The following is a 23,072-nucleotide window of genomic DNA, read 5'->3' on the forward strand; positions in this document are numbered from 1 at the left end:
TTTTTTTTAATTCTCACAGTTTGAGGTCTGTTTTTGAGAGGAAAGCTGTGATACGCCCTGTAATTTCACGATAATGCAAATTCATTTCCAAAACTCCCAGTCTTTTCACTTGTAAATTGTATTTTATTTTTAAGTCAACATTAGTTTAAACACAGGCTGCAAAAGAGGATAATACCACAACTGAGTTGTCCCAGTCCCCAAGCGACATGTAACCGTATTCGGGAATTTTAAATTACAGCTCCAAAACACGCCTTCAGTGGGCCAACGCGCTGATCAAAATGAACAAGCTTAAAGCTGATGTTTGTTTGTGAAGTTACAAGGCTGGGGATTATGAAGGAAAAACAAACCCCAGGCAGCATCCCGGGTATGAAATTAAAACTTTGAGGGTGCAGAAGCCATGTGTGTGTGTATGTATATATATATATATATGCCTGTCATACTGTTTGGTGACCCGTACTCGCTGTTTGTCGGGTACCAGTGCGTAACTCTGTTCTGCTCTTGAATGCCTCGGCAACTTCCACAACCAGCCTGTCAAATCGTAACAGGCCTGGAGGGGTTGACCACAGAGGGGAAGAAAGACTAGCAAAAACCCACACGAGACTCAAAGGCTAAATGTGCTTAAAATTGCTAACTCTTACCATTGATTCTTCTTCGTTGCCATTTAAAAATTTCACCCCCATGATGCTGAAGATCGTCTCGGTGCATGATTTGGTGATGATGTTATTTAAAGCTGGATTTTGACATGTGCATCCTCCCCCCTTTCCAGGCTTCTGAGTACAGGTGGAGAAATGGGGTCCCAGCTCCTCAGGTGGCGAACGTTTTCATGGGGGAGGAGGGGGAGAAACAATCCCCAAAACCTTTCTCTACCGTTGGTGGATATAGCTTTCTAGTATCATGTAGATGCTGAGATACCAGCTGGGTGGGTTTTCCCCCCATACAAGCTGTGGTTGCACGCATTGAGGCTGTATGGGTGCCCTCAGAGCTGACACAAAAGTGCCATTTCTGCTTGGAAATAGCAGGGATGGTAGAAGAGAATGAAGAATTTTCTCATTTGGTCCTTTGTTTTGGTAACACTTCCTCTGCTTCTGCTCACCTGGTCTGCAGAGTTAATATCAAGACAAGTGCACACGTAATCCTGTTTCTCTTCACATGTGTCAGGTTGCCCAAACACCACTTTCAGAAAGTGCAGGTTTTGAAGAAAGCAGCTCTTCCTTTCCAGTCTCATTTTTAGTTTCTTGTTGAAGACATTCAGTGTTGCTGTCTAAGATCTTGAAGGAAAGAAGCGAGGTGTTCGTTGTTAAGGAATGGGAAATGTATAGTGATGGCCCGTGCATCACTGATTTTACAGTTATGCTTAAATACTTAAATAAGGAAGGCAGTTGAAAATAATGAAATCACTGAAAATAAACATCTCGCGGATTAACTATTTTAAGTACTTTTTGCTTACATTTTTGTAGAAATATTGATTAAAAATACCTCTGTTTCAGTAACAAGAAACCAGATTCAGAAACTAGTGCTGCAAAGAAAAAGGTTAACAAGGGAAAGGAAGGTTCTGAAAACTCAGATTTGGAAAAAACTCCGCCACCATCACCTCATCCTGAAGATGAAGATGACCCAGGGGTTCAGGTAATGCTATCTTTCAAGTTCAGTGTAGCCCTTGTGACAATTTAGATGCATAAAACGGTAGGTCTCACAGTCTTTGTTACAGAGATACAGGTATTGGGGTATTTTCTGTGTTGTTTCGAATGACACACCAAGAAGGTGAGAACTGGAAATCACCATAGTGAATATTTTACTAAAACAAGTATTCCTCATCATAATTTTGCTTTACAGTCTTGTTACCTGCAGATACGTGTACAGTGCTGCTGAGTTTCCACGTGTTCTCTTTCATCACTGTTGCAATTATGGTGCTGAATTTTCTGCTTTGTAGACTTAATGTACCACTATGAGGTCTTGCTTATAAGCCTCGTGTTTCTTGGTGCATTGGCTTTGCAAACCTTCTGAACTCAAGAATAAGACATGACAAAGCAGGATGTCAGAAATGTGCATGTCAGGGACTTGTAACTACCCTGCTTTAATGGATGAAGGGCCTTTTTGCAGGACTGCCAGTCTTCGGCTAACATTGGTCATTTCTCTTGACCACTGCACACCTATCACTTTCTGTCCAAACTTTCTTTCATGTAAAGAAAATCTGGAAATAGAAATAGCATATATGACAACTTCTGTGTGCTCTGTCATTAGCCATGTTAAGAAGTGGTCAGGTCCTGGCTTCTGCTGGTGGTGGTCAGAGTGGGCATTAAAAATAAGAATTCCCTCATGAAGGGGTAGAGGCAAATTGTGATGGGGAAAATATGAGACTCCTAAATAGTCATGCCTGTATTACTGAAATCCACTGCATTTGTCCGTTGCGCATCAGGTTGTGGATGTGTTGCTTCTAGTTGCGAGAGATGTCAAGACATGATCACTTGAGAAATGGGCAAAGCAGGGTAGTGAAGATGTTGGCAAACGGTGGTGTCCTAACACAAACAAGGTTTATGCCTTCCCTCTTACTATTTTCCAGAAGGATGTAGAGTGTAATGAAATGTGAGCAATCTAGTGTATTCTAGCTAAAAACAAAAGCGGCAACAGAAGAGAGTGTTATTTCCGATTCGTGCAAACCATGTATTCTGAATTAGAATAGTTGAGATACACCGTGCAAACGTTACAATCTTTGAAGAATAAGTTTTCTGTCCTGTGCCACAAATCCCTCTCAGCCTGATTAATGGCGCTGACAAAAGATGTAGAAGAAACTTTTGGAGCTGATGTTTTTTTGGGTTAATTTGCAGATGATTATATGCTGTCTACAGTTCAATATATATGCATGTTTTGCTTGTTTTCAGTTTAGTGGGACAAAACTTTCTCTTTGTGAAACTATTGGGTGATGAACTTTACATTTGAAATATTTTTTTCTTTTTGTAAATACAAGTGTTAGGGTATTTGCATAATTTTTTAATGAAACTTAATAAAGTATTTCAGGTAATTTTTGTTTTCTTAATACTTTCTCGCACCGTGCATGTTATACTGCACCCACACTTCTTTGCGTAAATGTAGGGAAGGGTTACAACCATATATGCTAGGACAGCTAGAATTAATAAACTTGTTATGTATTTCCCAACTGAGATTGATATTATGCAGCTGTCTAAAACACCATTGCATTCTTAGTATTGAATAGTGAGTCTTCTGTAACGATATTATGTAGTAATGCACAAAGTGATGCATCGTTATCTTTAGAGAGGAAAAATACTTACTTTTGTGTGTTATCATACACATTTTTTATATTCCATTACCAAGCCTATTACTCACCTTTCTACCTATAGGCCAGTTAATGAGTAAAAGATAATCTGATGCAGGTAAATGTACGCACAGTTTCTGACAACAGTGCATAACAATTGCAAAGCCTCATGTGGATGTTAGAGGAAACAGGAAGCTAACCAAGTCAATAAAAATCAAATAGAGGATTACCATAACGTTTTAGGCATCCTTTCTATTAGGGAAATGGAAGAAGAGATTTTTGGCACCAAAAATAATGGTAAGACTTACCTATTGAGCCAAAAGAAAATTTATATTTTCCCCATCAGTGATTATGGAAAAGAAGGTGCAAATTTGCCAAGTGGTATCTATTTTCAAGTGTAAAAATATTGTTAAAGTTTTGTGGGAACCCCCCATAAGTTACTATGTTAAGATAGAAGCCATATCACCATTGTTTAAAAGGGTGACGTAAACTTCACTTTTGCTCCAAAATTTCATTTTCGGTTAAAGAAGGAATTTCTAATTGTGTGGAGTGCATCAGATATTTGTGCTTTAAAAAGTATGATTAACTATCTAAAAGTAAATATTTGACTTTGTCTCTGTACATTGAGAGACCCGGGTGCCTAGATCTGTTAAACAAGCTACATAAGTATTTGCACGTACTGGTGAAGATGTGTGTTAAGCTGAGAAAGACGTAAAAATAAGTAGTATATCAATTCATAAAGATGTTTTTTTAACAGTTGATATTCAACATCTTTTTTTTAATATATACATCAATCCATTGAGATACTTGATGCTCAGTTGACAGTTCCCTTCAACAGCGTACGCTCTCAGCTTTTCAAAATATATAACCTGATGCAGACTATCTGGGAATTTGAGTTTTACTGTTGCAGAAAACGGTGTCTGGCACTGAGTGTCAAGTTGCAAATTCTGTCAAATGCATGCTTGTGTATTTTACAGAATGTTTTCTGCGGTTTCTCTCAAGCTTTCTCTCATCCTGGAGATGAGGGTATGGGGACTGTCCTGGTTTTCGGCTGGGATAGAGTTAATTTTCCTCCTAGTAGCTGATATAGTGCTGTGTTTTGGATTTAGCATGAGAATAATGTGATAACACACTGATGTTTTAGTTGTTGCTAAGCAGTGTTTATACTAAGTCAAGGACTTTTCAGCTTCCCATGCTCTGCCAGCGAGGAGGTGCACAAGAAGCTGGGAGGGGGCACAGCCAGGACAGCTGACCCAAACTGGCCAAAGGGATATTCCATACTATATGACGTCATGCTCAGCGTATAAGCTGGGGGGAGTTGGCGGGGGGCAGTGATTGCTGCTCGGGGACTGGCTGGGCATCAGTCAGTGGGTGGTGAGCGGGTGCATCACTTGTTTTTTCTGGATTTTGTTTCTCTCTCTTTGTTGTTTTCCTTTTCATTACAGTTGTATTATTATTATTATCAGTAGTAGTAGTAGTTCGATTATTAACCTGTTCTTATCTCAACCCACGAGTTTTCTTACTTGTGCTCTTCCAGTTCTCTCCCCCATGCCCCCGAGCGGCTGAGTGGTGTTTGGTTGCCAACTGGGGTTAAACAATGACAGGGACACAGAAACCATGTTTTCAATTTGGGGTGGTTCAAGTTTTTCATTTTCCTCTATTCGTTTGGGGTCTTTTCCCATGCTGTGCTGCAGGATGTCTTTCTGAACAGTGCTGGGTCAGTGGAGTGAGGAAATCGTATTTAATTGTATTTCCCCTACAAGATAATCCGGGTACAACTGGGTGGATGGGGAGAACAAGACAGTGTTGTCACTGCTTAGCAACACTGTGGGCCATGCTGCGGGAAGGTGGTGTTTGGTTCCTGCATTGGCCATCTGTCAAAGTTTGTCGTAGATGTGAATTGAGAGGTGCAACTTCTTGTATTTTAATTGCTTTCTGAGATACACTTTTTAATTTTCTTACGTGGTTTTAGTAATGCTAAAAGAAAAAAAAATACCACTTTCCAACTCAGAACAAGCAAGAAGTGGGTTGATTTTTTTTTTTTTTTAACAGAAGTTAAAAGCAGCTAACAGGCAGGAATTTAGAATAGTAGTATCTTGATTCCACTATTTTTATCAGGGTACTGTAAAAATAATAGTGTTTGCTACACACTAGTGTATTTGAGAAATATGAAGAAGTTTTCTGTTATTCTGCAATCTTACCAGTTTTGTTTCTTATGAAAAATATCAATGCTTTCTATTTAGAAGCGACGCTCCAGCAGGCAGGTGAAGAGGAAGCGTTATACAGAAGACCTGGAGTTCAAGATTTCAGATGAGGAGGCCGATGAAGCTGATGCTGCTGGAAGAGACTCTCCTTCAAATACTTCCCAGTCAGAGCAACAGGTCAGATATGAACGGACTGGAAAGATGGCTGCAACTGCAGCATTCAAATTTCAAATGTGGGCCCTTTTCCTGAGTGATATTCATCCATGGTTGGCACAGTGTGCCAGAAGGCATTAGCTTTTTACCTTCTTAAAGAATGTATTAATTAATGACTTTGTTTACAAGCTGATGATATGCAATTTGATACAGTTCTTTGAAATTAATGGTCTCTACCTAAAGGAAACGTAAACTGGACTGCTAGGACTCTTGAATTTACTTCTGTGAATTCAGTGGTCTGGCTTCTGTGACTTTAATAAACCACTCAGGCTTGTCCCCTGCTGCTAGGCACCATAAGAACCCCTTTATGAAATTACTGCCTTGTAGTACCCAGCAGGGTACACTTTATTCTCTGTGCAATGTAAATGATGGATAAAATAGTTTGAATAAGATGAGGGGTAATAATGTAGGAATGACTGTTGTAACAATCTCATTGTTTTGTAGTGCTTTTTCAAAGAACTACTTCACTTAACTAACTGATGACCTATTGGAGAATATATACATGTTCTTTGGTATTTCATTTGGCAATTTGTTAAGCCCTGTGAAATATTGTATGTGATCTCCATTGTTAATTGTGTCTTATCAGAAGGAGAATTTGGTAGGTTTGCCTGAGGTTGTAATAGTGAATTAATGTAATAGTGCGATAGAGAATCGCAGGCAATTTTGACAGCTATTGTGTGGACACTTACACAGCCAGCTAGAGTTTTTGAACATCTTCTAATAATTAGGCTGTATGGTGCTGAAAGCGAGTGTTATTTTAGGAGAGGTGAACTGCCCATGTGGTTATATCTGTGTATCTGTGCATGTCAGCCCTAGTGAGAGAGCTAGCGTTGCATTAGCTCTTAAAAATGGGCTTAAACAAGTGTTCTTCAATCCTTTATTATGGTATTAAATCTATTTGAATCCTCTCAGTTCTCATGCTAGGGGGAAAAAGTCTTCCTGTGTATTAAACTCCTGTTGCAAAAAAATTATTTCAAGTTGTTCTAATGAAGGAAGTCTTTAAGTAACAAAGATGCACTCCCATAACTCTTGTATGGTATTTCTGATGTAGGAATCTGCTGATGCTGAAGGTCCTGTTGTGGAGAAAATCATGAGTAGCCGTTCAGTCAAGAAAAAGGTAAAACAAAACAAAACCCCTTCCCCCCATATTTTTAAACAGGCTAAGCATATTTCTGCTGAAGCCTCTATTAAGTTCTTAAAATACCTCGGATATTCCAAATTGAAAAACTGTTTTATTGAATAGAGGAGGTTCCCTGAAAGTGTCTTTAGATGGTATTTAACATGCTTTTGGATAGACATAGACAAAACAGATTACGCCTTCCACTCTTTTCTTGCATTTCTTCAGATGAGAATTTTGATTTTTGCAAATATACGTACCTGGGCGAAATCTGTGGTGCTCTTCACTTCAGAGTGATGTTTCGTGGGAGTTTGAGGAGTGAGCGAACTCTCCTGCATCCTAAGTTTCTGCCTTTTCTAGTAAAGAAAAATCGTTGCCCCTAATTTTTGCATCTTTTGACAGTGGTTGTGCTTAGCAGCTAAAACAACTTTACATGCGATCAAGAATGTTTCATATATAGGTGGTTAGTATCTTCCTTGTCACTCTGCTAAGATGGTGACACCCTCTTTAGTTAAGTGTGGTTCTCTTTTAATTCTGCCCTGGTTGCTAGTTACGTTCTTACTTTGCCTACAGATTCTTCTAATCTGCTTCACAACTTGATTGGCCTTTGCACTTCCAAAGTATTAAAACCTGAGTAGGAAGTAGAAAAGGCATTGTTCCAAAAAGGGCATTATTATATTTTATAGACTCTTCTGTCTAATTCTCTGACTTGTACTGCAGTTGGGCAGAAAACTGTCTGATTAATATAGATATGGTACTCATGTTGATCTTGGTTAACCAGAAATACTTCTTTTCCTCAAAGTGTCAATTTTCAAATTGGAGGAGGGAAAGTTGCCCTTATTCATGGATTTTTTTTTTTTTTTAAATGTTGTGGTGTCTGGGGGGGGATTTTTTCATATTTTAAATTTTATTACTACCGTCATAACATCATTAACAGCTTTGTGAACCTAAATTCATGCAATCTCCTGACTGGCTGTGATTGAATTTGACCTGTTTCTGCAGCTTTCACAGCACAAAACCTCTAGGGCTTTTTTTGAAGTCCAGAGCTATATTTTGTATTTCAAACCATAGGCTTATTTTTCAGATAAACTTCATGTAATATAAACTCAGTAATTAGTTGTCCTGATGGTCTACTAGGCAGGAGAGGAGAATGTGGTCTTTTCATAAATGTCTTTACATTGGAAGCTGTTTTTCACCAATTATTCTTCTCTTCTTCCTCTCCCCTGCAAACAAAGGTGTGATTACTCATGGGGAGTGTGTATTTTGCTGCAGTTTGTGGGAAGTGGTTGGTGTGCTGCCTACATGTCTTTGATTGCAAGCTCTGCTGGAGGCAAGCTCTATTTTGAGCTCTTTCTTTAATGTTTTTTATGGATTGTATTTGCAGGTTTGAGGGGTGTCTCTTCTTTCCCTGCTTTTTTCCCCAACCCTCCTCTCCAAAATCCAAAAAAAATGGATTTTAGGATGTTAATATTTAACATCTGAAGTATCCAACTGTGCTTTTATTAAAGGTCTTTTACACTCTTACTAACGTCATCAAAACCCTGGTTGTTAGATTACTAATCAAAGTAAAATTGCTGCGATCAGGACCAGTGCATAAAATAAACATGAGGAAAGGCTTCACTAGGAAACCTTTCAGTGGATTAGGTTGTAACAAAGATGTTGCGTTCAAGTAAAGGACATTAGATAATGTGGTTTTGGAGCAGTATTCTTATCATAAAATTATGCTGGTTTTCTCAAAAATAGCCTTAGTCTAGGTTTGGAGTTACCAGATACGATGCAGCACTGTACTTGCAACCATTTTTGAAATGTACAGAATAAAAAGTAGAAATTACTTTAGTTCATGTTTGAAGTATAAAAGAATGGTTTTTCCTGTTGTTCTTAACATGGAATTTTGAATTCTGTTGAACACTCTTCCCTCTCGCAGAAAGTGTTAAGTACATGTATCACTCTCTTTCCAAACCATCACGGTCCTGACGTCTTCAGTTTGTGTGTGGAAATTTTTCATTTTCCTAATTATTTTCTCGGCCAGCTTCAGTCCCCTTCAAATTTCTGCTCCTGAACTTTGAAAAGGAATGGCTAGAACTAAATATGCTATTCAGCACAAATAGCACATATTATGGAAAGATGCGGAGTTTGTAGAACGTAATACCTGCATGTTACACATCTGAATTTCTCTCTTTGCCTACCAATACACGATGAGAATTAGATCTAATTGAACCGTGTACAAATGCCTACATCTCTTCCACAAACTGATTAGTTTACAATCTAGTGCTGTGTATCAACTGAGGGGATTGTTTTTTATGTGTTGCTTTGCATCTGTTATTAATGTGTTCTGTCTGCTATTTTTATAGCAGTTGATATTTCTGTGTTTTGGGTTTTGTCGGGTTTTTTTAAGCTCTTACTTGTTTCTACACCCAAGTGGCTTGCTCAAATAACTTTTGCATTAGCAGGTATTACTGTTATCACTTCACTGGCAATGGCAGTGCAAGATTGTGTGCTCTTAAGTATTTGCTTGAAGGAAGGGTTCATTTATTTCTTCAATTATCTGCAGAGACTGTGGATCAGATTGTCGATTATGGTCGCACCTAGGCAATGATAATTTGAAGTGTCCTGTGTTGCCCAAGTCTGCCATGCGCTATTTTAGGATGTCTGCGTAATCAGTTTTGGGAGAATTTTGCATAAATGTTCTATCTCACCTTTTTACCTGGTTAATGTAAACGTACGTGTAGTGGGAGTTGGACAGTGACGTCAAAGGCATAAGCTTCTGTCTCATATATCCTAAACTGATGTATTGTTAAACCCTACTTGAGTGCTGGTGATTGTAACTTGATTAGAATTGGGTTTTTTGGCCATAAGAGTGAATGCCAGAGTAAGATTTTTAAAAGATTTTTTTCCGAAATACTTTTTATTTAGGTGAATCTTTGATGCACACTCACAGAACATAGACTAACATAGACCAGTTATTACCTATTAGACAATACAAAAGTACATTTTACTCATGAGAGTTACAGTATTTATCAAGATTTACATTGTAAATTAGTGTTATTAAGTTGGCAGTTGACAGAAAATATACTTGACTGAAATGCTGTTGAGGGGAGTTAAATTGGCTAATATGACACCTCTATATAAAGGTGTTTAACCACGTTGTCATTGTAAGATTGATGTATCTCAAAGGATTCTGATTTAAAACTAATCAAAAGAGACTTGGCCATAATACATTTCAGAAAATAAAAAAAGTTAATGTCTTAAAATTAGGGATGACTTCTTAAAGACCTATTTTTTTTTTCTCCAGGTAGTGAATAGATTCAGATAATGGGATCTCCATTTTTTAATACTTTTAATACAGTTTTGACCTCTAAATATGAATACCTTCTTGAGAAATCCTCCCTTTTAAATTTTTTTGTTTAAAAAAAATCTTGATAGTCTTCAAATTCCTTCCTTTTGACAGTATCTTTGTAAGTGACAGAGAAGCTTCTTCCCTGTGTTTAGGGTTAGGAGATAGTTTATCTTCTTCAACAGAGGATTCAAGAGGATCAAGAAGTAGCACCAGGAATACCTTATCTTCTTCCGTTTCTTCAGGGAGAGCTAGGTGGAAGCTGGTGTTGCTCCTCTCTCTAGAAAGGAACACAAGCAGACTGTACTGGAATGATGCAAACGCTAAAATGATAAAATTCCTTGCTAGTCTGGAAGAGAAGGAATACTATGTAAATCGGGGATTAGGAATGCATTAACTTTTTCTTTACTGTGCTAGAACAGAGTTTAATGTAGCTGCTGTTCTTTAATTGCACTGCTATGGAAGTAATGTCTAGCCAGCAACTTCTGTTTTGAGAGAGAATTTGGAAGATGACAATTCATCCTCTAGCTTCAGAGTAGTCTCTCTTTTATATGGATAGATGTATTTCTCTCTCTCTTTTTTTATATATATGTACGCACATAAAAGATGGAGGATGTTGACTTATACAGGGGTCAACAGTTTTGTCTGTTTAGTACTACATACAGTATTTATTACAGATGTTGTTGTTCCTGATGAAGTATGTAAGACAGAAAATCCTCTTCTATTTAAAATTGTTCCAAAGTTCATTAGCAAACACCAACCGTTAATGTTGTGACATAAACTGAATTCTAAGCCTGTGCCTGGTGCACTGTCCTTAGTTTGTCCTATGGTTGGGTTCAGGAGTAATTCAACAAAGTATTACATGCCATATGTTATGCAATACTTTGGCACTAGGGATAAGTTAAGGGTAGCCTCAACCCTTAGCACTGAATGCCCTTGGTTTTGCTGGTTTATATCACAACTTTAACCTTGCTTTAAATGTAGGTTTTGGGTGTTAATTTAATTTGGCTGCTCTGTATGTGAGACATCTTGCCTGAGTGAATTTAATTGCACCATTGAGTAAAACTAAAGCCATGAACACTGATGCACTAAAATTCTAGCAGAGGTATAAGGTTTAGTTTTATATGGCTTCTTGTTTGGAGTTATTAACTATATGGAGGAATAAACCCCCTTTAAAACTCTTTTTTAAAACATTACAAAACCCACAATGTAAAGTTGCCATGAGCCAGCCAAAAATAATACATATGGCATTCAGGAGTGCAGTTGCTAATTGGCTGCTGCCTGAGAAAATGGTACACTTGGCTTCTACTTAACACTGTGGGTTTGGCAGAAAGCCAGATTTGGGGTGAGGTTGTGAATGAAGCTGCATGTGGTTAGGGAGGAGTTCAAATGATTCATGTCTTGGAAGTTGTAGTAAGCAGTGCAGTATGTACTTGGGTAAGCTGCTGGAGGAAACTCCTCACCCATGTCCTCCCCCTACAAACACTTTCCTACACCTCCACTTGTCTCTCTATGTGGGGACTGGATTCTGTATTTCGGTTAGTTTTAATCATTAACTAAATTGGGCTGTTTAGTGGTTTAACTCACATTTCAACAATTCTTTTCTTATAGATGGAGAATGGAGAGGAGGTAGAAATAGAGGAATTCTATGTAAAGTACAAAAACTTGTAAGTAAAGTTACAGGTTTGATTGCTATTTTTAAGTTCACGTAACTTCCAAATAGTTTTTAAAAACTAGTTTTGTAAATGATATATATAACTGTTACTATCCAACTTTAAACATTTCTAATGTTTAATCCAAAACAGTGGCAAATAAACAGGGGAAATACCTTGCATTGGTGTTACTGGGTTTGATAGCGTCATCTTAAATTGTGTTCTCTCCAAAATGAAATCCATAGGTAAAATTGCTCTGCTATTAAAAACTTTAGGCTCATTATGCATGCAGATTCATGAGCACATACCTATGCAGCTGTGTAGATCTAACTGCAACTATAGAGTAATGTGCCTGCAAACTACTCAAAAATAACCCTTAACGTTGTTTCAAAACCAAGATTTGTGTTCAACAAAGTGTCTAAGAGAACAAACGAGATGGCTTCCAATATTCCAGCAGATAGCTGCCCCTCCATAAGAGGGATGTAATAGTGGTGAGAGCAGCATGTTGTTTCACTTCTGGGTTCTGAAACTGCAATGCAATCAGTATTTAAAATAAGATACTTCACAGCTGGATAAGCTCATTTTTCTTCTAGAAAAATAGCATAGCCTGTTTAATTTTAGCAAATTTTCCATCTGAGAGTCAGAAATTTGCTTAAAGTGAGTTTCTTGCAGCTAACTGCAGATAGTTGACTTCACTTTAAATATGCTGCCACCTTTGTACCTTTTGCACTATATTGATTATTGCATGATGTTTAATAGCTTAATTACGCTTTGTTTAGTTTTATTACATTGGCATGTAGTTTTTGTATTAACTATTCGTGTGTTGGACTTCTTAGCAATAAGAAAGCAATAACTTTTGACAGACCCTAAATTTATAAAGTGGGACTAGTCATTTTGGCAGAGATGCTGTTCCTTACTTGGTGTTTTCTTAAAAATGAATTACTACCATGGAACTGCATTTACAAGGGTTTTTCTTTTCTTTCTATCAGTGTTAAAACTTCAATTGACTCATACGTGTCATTTAGCTACAATGCTGTTCTCACAAAAAAAAACAGCGTATAGCATGTTAGTATTTAAAATGTTTGTGTATTTTTATTAACTTCAAAAAACACTACTCTTTGCTAGAATATGATGTTAAATAGTGACATTTATGATAAAAGTCTTGTACAGTAATTACATTTTAAGTATGCCCAATAAAAATCACCTTAGCATTGTACCAAACACTAAATGTATGGGGTATGTATGTAAATTTTGAGTGGGAGTTGTTTTTTATTTACTGACAAGTTTCTCCATTAGTAAGTGTAATTAACAAATCATCTTTACTGGAAATAACAACCTGTATGATGAAGAAGATAGTATCCAGTTTTCCAAGCGTGGCACTACAATGTGCTGGAAAGATCTAGGTATACTAGTGGGATACATAGGAGTATGCAATGGAAGCATAGTTTTGAGTAAGATTTTCTGTTTCATCTTCTAGTTCTTACCTTCATTGTCAGTGGGCATCCGTGGAAGAGCTGGACAAAGACAAGAGAATTCAGCAGAAGATTAAGCGGTTTAAGGCAAAACAGGGCCAGAACAAATTCCTTTCAGAAGTACGATTTGTTTGTTTCTTTCTTTCCTTTAGGTATTTAAGGAATATTCTTATGAATTCTTGTTCTGTACACAAGCAGAAGGTTTTGAACAGCTGTGTGATATATCGCTAGCATTTATTCTGGTATAAAGTATAACCATTCTTGATCCAAGTCTTGCAAGTTTATGAAACTCAAGTGATTTGACTGTATCCTTTTTACTATAGTTTTTTTTCTTGAAGTGGGTGGTTAGTTCTTTGCATTGTAAGCATGACTCTTACTGAATCCGTACCAGGTCTCCTTTCTCAGGAGCTGATTATGCCGGAAAATGCATCGCATTTTTCTGTGTTACGGACTGCTGCTCACTAGGGATTCTAAGCTTTTTATCATCAATTTAATTGCACTTAGAGCCATAAGCAGTAGTGTGGCAGGGGTCCTGTCAATAAAAGACGAGATCTGCTGATTTGTGTCTCTGAAAGCTTACCTTTCAGTAAAATGCTGTCTTTCGAGGACAAAAAAACAAAACAGGTTCATATGCTACTGTATTTATTTATTTATATTTATTTTTACTATATCATTCAAGCTGAACAAAACCTGTTGCAAACTGAAAACTTCCATCTGTTCTAAGTGAAGATGCTTGGAATTGCTTCTTTTTTAATTTTTTTTTTTTTAATCTGTTTCCAAGTGGGTCACAAGTTATCGTAAATACTTGGAATTTGTTCTTGTTTTAGAAAAAGCTATCAAAATGTATTTAGTCGTTAGTCCTTTTGTCTGCCTTTTCTGTTGGAGGGGATCTTAAAAGTATAAAATGAAACACAACACTTTAGTACGCAACATAAGTTGTTGAAGGGATAAGAAAGAACATAACTTGTGATTTTTGGAGAACCTGTGTATGCATGCAGTGTCTTTTCTCTGTTTTTGAAATAATAATCTTTGAATCTTGCTTATAAAGCAGTTGGACAATTCCTGTAGTTAAAATAATCCAAAGGCACTTAGTGTACAAGGCTCTAATTTCTTTATTGCAAGCTGTAGTTTTCAAGAATGCTAAATGCATTGCATGCCATAAGCCTTTTCGATTGCTCATTAGTGAATTGTAATTTCACACTTCATTTAAAATATTCTTAAACATTCTCTCACAGTAAAAGGTTTCACACAGTAATTAAGAGGCCCAGTTAACAAAGTCTGAGAAGTCTGATTCCCTCACGGGGAATGATCTTGCTGAATTGTAGCATTTCAATTAACATGTTGAAGTTTGCCAAATATAAATTCTATGTCACCGTGACCCAAAATATTATTGCCTGGTGAAATATAGAATAATTTTTCCTCTTAGGAAGGGATAATAGAGATATCGTTTATATTTTTGCCTCTCTCCTTGAACAGATTGATGATGAGCTTTTTAATCCAGATTATGTGGAAGTTGATCGAATCATGGATTTTTCACGTAGCACAGATGATAACGGAGAGGTAAACAAAACTTCTAGTGCATTTGTAGTCATACAGACATTGTGTTTAGAATTTGTTGTTTAGAAATGTGAATATATTAAACACTTCAGAGGTACTAGGGTATATGTGTGTAGAAAATAGGAACATGTTTGAGAAAACATTGCTAATATAGCAGTTTCCCTAAAATAAAGGGGCTTAAGTGAGAATTCCAAACTTCTTATAAGTTACCTATATTTAAAAAAATACAAAACAAAAAAAATACCCAACAACAAAAAAAGCCTCTGATATGTAGATCCTAAGGTGGTACTTAATACCGTAGAAATATGATGTCTGTGCAGGTAATACAGAATTTAAATGAAAATTGCAAGAATCTTAGCTAAATGTCGTAATAGTTTAGACATTGTTTAGACTATCTGTTGCAGAAGAGGTCCTGAATTCACTCTTTCTTACTTTTTAATGACTTGTTCTGCAGAACAAGGTCACTTTGTCTTCCAGGAGACTCCCTTTTGGTCCTGGGAAAATAGAAAGCTTCACTGACAGTGTCAGTGTTTCCGTATTGCTCTGTCAGTGAATGGTGGTGGTTGGGTTGCCTGCTGGGAAGTTTCTGATGACACCGATAAGAAAAAACAGTTGACTTTTTAAATACGTGGTGGAGCATAGAAATTGTAACAGTTGGAAAACGGATATTGTTTTGCTTCTAAATTTTAGTCTAACCTTAGTGATTTCAAATGTAGTGTTGTGCTCGTTTTGGTGGTAAGCCTGCATTCCCCACGCTCTAGTCTTCCTTCATTAGATTATCAAGGTGTCAGCCTGATGTTTGCTTATCCTTTTGGCTGATTCAGACATTCAGGTCTGGTAAAGCTTTTGGAATTGTATCTAGCCTGCAGATCTCCTGTAAAAACAGTTACGCTTTTATTCTTTCTAAATTGTGATGTAATCTTATTTTTGTCTTAACAAAGCCTGTAACGCATTATCTGGTGAAATGGTGTTCGCTTCCTTATGAAGACAGCACTTGGGAGCTCAAGCAAGACATTGACCAAGCTAAGATCGAAGAATTTGAGAAACTGATGTCTAGGGAGCCAGAAATAGAGCGTGTGGTAAGAATTGGCTCCGTATAGAGGATTTTATTTGAAAATAGTAAAGTAATGTGGTCTTTCAGAAACCACTAATGGGATTTGCTGTATTTGAAACAGGAGCGACCTCCTGCCGATGACTGGAAGAAATCAGAGAGTTCCAGGGAGTATAAAAACAATAACAAACTCAGGGAATACCAGTTGGAGGGAGTAAACTGGCTTCTTTTCAATTGGTACAACACGTACGTAAAATATTGCTTACTGCTGAATCCTGCTTTGGAAAAGTTTTTATAGCTTATTTGAAACAATAACCTTTTAAAGTAATCTTCTAAAGCAAGGTTTTAGAATTATTTACATGTCTCATTTTTTGCTGCAGGAGTCATATACAAACTAATTTTGGGTGGATAACAATGTTACATGAATATTTCAGATAGATTCTTGTGGCAAATGCTTTTGCATGTGTATGTGTTCATGCACATCCCTGCTGCCCCTTCCTCCCCCACGTGAACTTGAGAGGTACATAAAATGGATATATCCATGCTTATTGCATCACAAATCATAACATTTATTTAAAATGTAAAAAGATCATGATGTCTTTTCAGTGTAAACTTGCCATTCTAGAAATTTCTGTTTTAATCAGTTTATCTCCGTACTGATTTTCTATGTTTTTACGTTAGGAATAAATCATTCAGACTGTTTTTATTATTGTTTTCAGACGAAACTGCATTTTAGCAGATGAAATGGGGTTGGGAAAGACTATCCAGTCCATTACGTTTCTCTATGAGATATATTTGAAAGGAATCCACGGTCCTTTCTTGGTTATTGCACCGTTGTCCACAATTCCCAACTGGGAAAGGGAGTTCCGCACCTGGACAGAGTTGAATGTGGTTGTGTATCACGGGAGTCAAGCAAGCCGGCGGACCATTCAGTTGTATGAAATGTATTTCAAAGATCCACAGGTAAAAGCCCTTCATGATTTTTCTTTTTCTCTTTTTTGTGTATGCTTTACTGTTGTTTATTAATCTAAGCATTGACGAGGTTTTTAGTACCGATATAGTAGGTTTTAGCTAATAATGAAGGCATATGTATTAATAAAGAGAGTGCTTTTTGACAGTAGCCAAAAGATCAGCTGGAAATAGAGGGGGACCAAGAGTTACTGAGCTGGTGCAGCTCTTGCTCAGGGTTTCATTGTTTTATGCAAGGTTTTCATTATTTTCTAAGTTCCTAAGGAGAGCTGGCAGAAAAGATTATTAATGGAGAAACTACTTTAATTGGAACTAAGCTTAAAAATCAATCTTTGCCTACCATTCCAGGAAAAGACCAGCTTGCAGAAATTAAACTTGTCGATGCTTCTTTGTCCAATTTTATAAGTCAGATATATTTTGAACCTGTGTTACTGTGCTCAGGTTGAATAGTTCCTATGAGAGAAGGAAAGCAGGTACAGAAAAGATTGGGGGTAGAAACAGAAAACTGTTTGGAAAACTGAAGCTATAAAGAGCAACAGATCTCTACGCTTAAATGCATGGCTTTGCCCAGAGTAAGTAAATAGGATTGGGGGAAAATAATGTGCATACATCGAATGTTATTGCAAAACAACATAATCCTCCTCACTTAAGAGAAAAAAAGAGTGGAAGTTCAACCTGATTTGATATATTGTGGAGTATTATTTCCAGCTGAGCTTAAAGAAGCGAGAGTGGTGAATCCGTATATTTAGATTTTCTGTAAAGCCTTTGATTTTATGCCACTGGATATTTTGATTAATAAACTAGAATGATATAAAATCAATATGGCACACATTAAGTGGATTTAAAACTGGCTAACTGATATTTCTTGATGTAATTGTAAATGAGAAATGATTTGCATTTCCAGCGTAGTTCTTCAGGGATTGGTTCGTGTCCATGAGCTATATAACACTTTTATCAATGACCTGAAAGAAAACATAAAAGCATTACTGGGGAAGTTTTCAAATGACACAAAGATGGGGAGAGTGGTAAATAATTAAGACAGTTCATGGATACACAGTAAGCTGTGTTACTTAATAAATTGGATCCAAGCTAACAATACTCAGAATAGCTAAATGTAGGGCTATCTGTGGACAAGGAATGGGGATGATTCTTAGAGTAGGGAGAGCTCGGTTCTGGGAAGGCTGTAAGACGAATGCAGATCCTTTTGTGTCATGACACACAAGTTAAACATGAGTTCATACTGTGAGACTGTGGTTAAAAGGGCTAGTGTAGTGCAAGCGCGTAGGAGGAAAAAAATCTTTATTAAAGAGTAGAAAAGTTACAACACTCTTCTTTTTGTCAGTAATGTGACGGGTAGTCCAGTTCTGCCTAGTTCTCACTTCCTGTCCTCAAAAAGAGTGCTGAAAAACCCGAGTCCTTAGAGCAAAGCTATGAGGGTGGTTGTGAGATAGAAAATATGCTTTTACAGGGAAGGAACTGAGTAAAAACTGTTTTGAAGGTGATGACTGTGGCACAACTTGACATGCCATTAGGGCAAACAGAAATAGAATCACGTACTTAAATCTAGTAGAAAAACACATAGTAATTTATAGTAGTTAGAAGTTACATCTGTTTGGCCTAGAAAATAACCATTTTCTCAGCAATTTATCAAAGAAACTTTCAAATAAAAATCATATACGCTGTTGTTAAAGAAGATTGATTTAAGTAACAGTTGCTACACTGAGGTCTAATGACTTATATCCGTACGATAGTAATCACATTTAACTTCTTACCTAGATGTATAATACACAAATGAACTGGAAGTGATTCGTATTTTTTCTGGTTTTAAAATTCTTTCTTATCACATAGAGATATTTTATATCAAATTTAAAACTTTTGGGTTTATACAAAACTGTCTCTACTGAAGTGTTTCCTGTGTTAAAAATCAATGTTTTTTTGTTTTTAAGCAATGCTTGTTCTCAGCGTGTTCTTCCCCTTAGGATGCAGCAGTTACGTAGCATGAAACTGAAGGAACGTCATCAGAAAAATCCCACTTACTGTGCAGATTCTTAGTGTTATTTTGGCAATATCATTTATTGATCTAAAGGCAACTAAAAGGATCTAAAGCAAGATGGTGCAGAAAGTTTTGTTCCCCCTGTTGCCATATTCTTAATTTGCCTCTTGCAATGACCGTGGCAGTCAGTTGACCCCATAGCAAGTAATGACAAAGCACTCACGGCACAGAAAAATGAATCATTTTCTGCTAGCTTTGCTCCCTGAACTGGCCTAAGAGGAGAATCAGACAATTGCCATGGTTGGGGATAAAGGAGAAATGGAGTGAACTCGTCCTTTTGGTGGCAGCTAGCTTAGATGTGTCATGAAATCACCTTCTGTGTTCCATTCTTTGTAAGACTGTGTCAGCTGTGAAACGCATGGTAGAAACTGAATTACGGGGGAAAAAAAATCACTTCCTGTTCTGACAAAAAGAATCCCCATGTAACCTTCAGTCTGGCATCCTCTAAAGTACCATCAGTGGGCATACGATGGGGGATGAGAAAGGAGAGAAAGAAGGCAGGCTGTGGCAGTATCATTTCTAGTCCCCTTGCCAAACGCATCAACCCAGATATCGGCATCTTTAGCTTTTTAGGTCTTAACATGAAAAGAAGCCTCTCAAGCTGAACTGTTTCTCAAAAAGACAATTGAACGTTGAGAAAGTCTGAATGGCTTTGAAGGGCAATAGTAAGAGACAGCATGCGTAAGAAGCACCTACCCCATCTGCAGTACTGTGATTTTTCAGAGTCAACACCAGTAACCAGAGTCAAGTTGTTGTGAAAAACTAGAGAGTAGTTGATAACAAAATATATTTCTGCAGTGGTGTGACTTCAACACTAAGGACACCGTGCTACCAGAGGCATTCCCCTAAAATCTCTTCCTGCCTCACTGCTTGTGAGGGTCACGTAGGGAAGCCTGTTCTGGTGTTCTTGAGCAATATAACTGAAAGGTCTTTCTGGGGGCCTTCCCTGCTTGGAATATCAAATAAACCAGTTGCTTTTCTGTAGTATTCTCCCTCTGAGAAAGAGCTCTGTTGTAAGATCAGGAAAACTATATATGCCAAATAAAATTGACAGAGCCCTGCAAAAGAGTTGACTTGTTTGTGAGGGAAATTTACTTTGCAGTGCAATGAGGACTAAAACGAGAAACCACCTGACTCATGTAGAAATGGAATACCTTGTACTTGGTTGATTTTAACTCAAAATAATGCTATTGATGTTCAGGACTTTTTCTGGCTTACCTGCTTCATTCATTTTGGGCTCAGTGGGTGTTGGCTTAAGAGAGTATTTTCTTGCCTGCATGGTTTTCATCCTTGCTGAGAAGCTACTGAGCTATGAACATGTCATCAGCATAGGATTACCTCAGATTTCTGCAAAGAATGGTTAGCGTGCAGCAGATTAAGGCAGTGTTTCAACAGTAGGGACTCTTTCACCGAAGATGACGTAGAATTGCATTTTACAAAGTGGCTGCGACTTAGTTTTCCAGATGCCTTCCGGCTATAATTGGTTAACATGCACATGTCTTGCATCTGTTCTCTTGTTCCTCAAAATGGAGTCTGAGGTTGGTTGGAAAAGACCATAATAATCTTTCACGGCTCCCATTGGTGGAATGTGCATCTTTTTAGAAGTTAGTTTGTATCTGCTAAGAGGTAATACCCCAAAACATAACCCAGCTTTTATATTCTTATCTAATTGTTGTACCTTGTGGCTACCTCTGTTGCTTGAGTTCCTTCCAGAAGAATTTCCCAAACAGAACAGGAAACTGCTACCTATTAGGAAGATTGATTTCCTCAAAAGGAAGAACTTCTCTGAGTAAATGGATGTGAAATTCCTGTGGTTCCAACATCAAAGAACTTCATTTGGATGCCATGCTGGAACAGGCTAAATTAAATCCAAGTTGCCTAAGAATTCACCTGTGACAATGCTATAGGTCACTTTCCTGATAGTTTCTACATTTAAATTGCTGAAGTGGGACATTAATAGGATTACTTAGGATTCTTTCCCATACTTCCCCAAGTGTTGGAGGCCTGAAACTGTTGAAGAACAACATCGTTCCCCTTCTAAAGCTCTTGGAGAGCTCTTGGAACTTTCTGCTTGATTTACTCCTGTGTTCTTCAGTACAGCATTTGACTGTCTTTCAAATAATGCCAGCTGTTGTGGCAAGACCACTATGCATATTTTAATGTGAGATTTAGACAGCTCTAAATATATGATCAAGAGTCCCTCTTATGATTTTTGTTTCACCCGGATGTGCTGCTTTATGTAGCGATCATTTTTGAAGAGCGCTGCTTGCCATACAGTTGTGAGGTTGCTCATGGAAGTGTTTTCCACTACTTGGAAAGAATCTCCTGGGCTGCATTTTCGTATTTTCACAGTTATATCTGGCTCATGAAAAGGTTACAGCGTTTCAATTTGCTGGCTTTCTAAGTTGCCCACTTAGTGTATCTTCATCTGCTATTTGTTAGGTAACAACTCTTTTTCTCCCTAAGAAGATAAATGTTTCTGGACTATGCCACGAGAAAGCACTGTTGAGCAGGTCATTACTTCCTCTGAAATACTCTTGGTGTGCCTAGGCAGATTGAATGCTGAGTTCAGGATATCAGGTTTCCAATCATTTTATTGAGTCAGTAGCCAGTTCTGATCCCCACAGTTTGGAGAGGATTATATGCAGGTCACTTATAAAAGGATTCAGACTTGCACGTTTGAAGGAAGCAATGGTCACCTTACTGTAAAATATGTTTCTTTTGAAATGTATTCAATATACAACCCATGACAGCCCTGCTTTGAAAACGTAGAATGGCTTTGAACTTGGGTGAGGCCCATCCTTAGAGGGACAGTGTTTCTGTGCAGACCCAGTGACACTGGAGATACTAAGTTACATTTTTCTTTGAACAACATTGGGAAGAAATACAGCATAATGTCAGAAAGATGTTCATGTCATGATCTTGAGTAAAGTTTATTCAGGGTTTCTTTTGAAACAGAATCTTAGTATCAGCCCTGAAAATAAGACCCTCAACTAACCAAATAAATAGTGAATATGGTGCCAGACGTCAAGTAAGTCGTCCTGTTGAACTTTCCTTAACACAAATTTACAAAAATATCAAGGAAATGTGTGCAGAGATATACATTCTCCATTTAAGAGTTCAGAGATTTGCGTCTTTTCAAAGCTGTTTACTAAAATTGTAGGTGTTTTGGGTAATCGATGTCCACCAGGAAAAAATTACTGTTTATTGGGAGAAAAATACTCTAATAGCCATAAAAATGAAGCCTTAATGTACTCCTGGCTTATTTGGATTGTTTGGGAGGACCGTCACATACCTTTGATTTAAAAGAAAAAAGAAAAATCTCTTGACAAAGTCTGAAAACTTTATTTGAATATTGCAGCGATACATTAATGCTTCAAGGCATTAGTATAATCCATATGAATTGCGACTGAAATACTTGTATAACATCTTTAATGAATATGCAGTGATTCTGTGGGCCTTTTTACAGGATTAAAAACATAGCTACCATGAAGCCGGTAGTAAACTTACACATTTGTATTCCCTCATTGAGTCAGCAATAATTACTTCATTTACTTAAAATATATTGCCCATTGTACTGTTCTGTATTTTTAAAGAATGAATTTTGAAGATGAAACAATTGTACTTTCTTTCTTTGCCGGGGAGTTCACTTTAACTTTTGCTGTTCTTTTTAGGGTCGTGTGATAAAGGGGTCCTACAAGTTCCATGCCATTATCACAACATTTGAAATGATCTTGACTGACTGCCCGGAGCTGCGTAACATTCCATGGCGTTGCGTGGTCATCGATGAGGCTCACAGGCTGAAAAACAGGAACTGTAAGCTTTTGGAAGGACTCAAGATGATGGACCTGGTCAGTGTGTACATCTCCTACATTTGCATCTTCTGTATTTTTATTACTCCTGATTTATGGTTTCATCAAAAAGTAAAATAAAAGGTTTTCTTCTCTAGTAAAATCATCAAGTGCTAAGAAGAATGAGGGAATGCAGCTGAGAAAGTCTTTACAATACCTGGAAGCACACCAGTGCTTCTTCACTGATTTAGACCTAGAATTATGTGGACTATTCTCTGTTAAGAGAATCAAGATAAATTTGTTCTTTTCTTTCTCTCTTTTGATGTGACTTACTCCATAGTCACTTCTATGTGAAGAAGAATGAACTTCTTCACATAGACATTTATTT

At 37.4% G+C, this 23,072-nt stretch overlaps 1 protein-coding gene across 1 annotated transcript in view; it reads left to right on the plus strand.

Annotated features, from left to right (window-relative positions):
• The window catches only part of CHD7 (chromodomain helicase DNA binding protein 7), a 91,420-nt gene that overhangs the window by 39,156 nt on the left and 29,192 nt on the right, over nt 1-23,072 (plus strand). The window contains exons 3-12 of the mRNA XM_009332087.1: nt 1,488-1,626; nt 5,515-5,652; nt 6,740-6,805; nt 11,751-11,806; nt 13,269-13,383; nt 14,740-14,823; nt 15,762-15,899; nt 15,996-16,117; nt 16,591-16,834; nt 22,568-22,744. Coding sequence (XP_009330362.1) covers nt 1,488-1,626; nt 5,515-5,652; nt 6,740-6,805; nt 11,751-11,806; nt 13,269-13,383; nt 14,740-14,823; nt 15,762-15,899; nt 15,996-16,117; nt 16,591-16,834; nt 22,568-22,744 — 1,279 coding nt within the window. The remainder of the gene's footprint in view (nt 1-1,487; nt 1,627-5,514; nt 5,653-6,739; nt 6,806-11,750; nt 11,807-13,268; nt 13,384-14,739; nt 14,824-15,761; nt 15,900-15,995; nt 16,118-16,590; nt 16,835-22,567; nt 22,745-23,072) is intronic.

This window comes from Pygoscelis adeliae, unplaced genomic scaffold, assembly GCF_000699105.1.
Source record: "Pygoscelis adeliae isolate BGI_AS28 unplaced genomic scaffold, ASM69910v1 Scaffold98, whole genome shotgun sequence".
NCBI classification, from domain to species: domain Eukaryota; kingdom Metazoa; phylum Chordata; class Aves; order Sphenisciformes; family Spheniscidae; genus Pygoscelis; species Pygoscelis adeliae.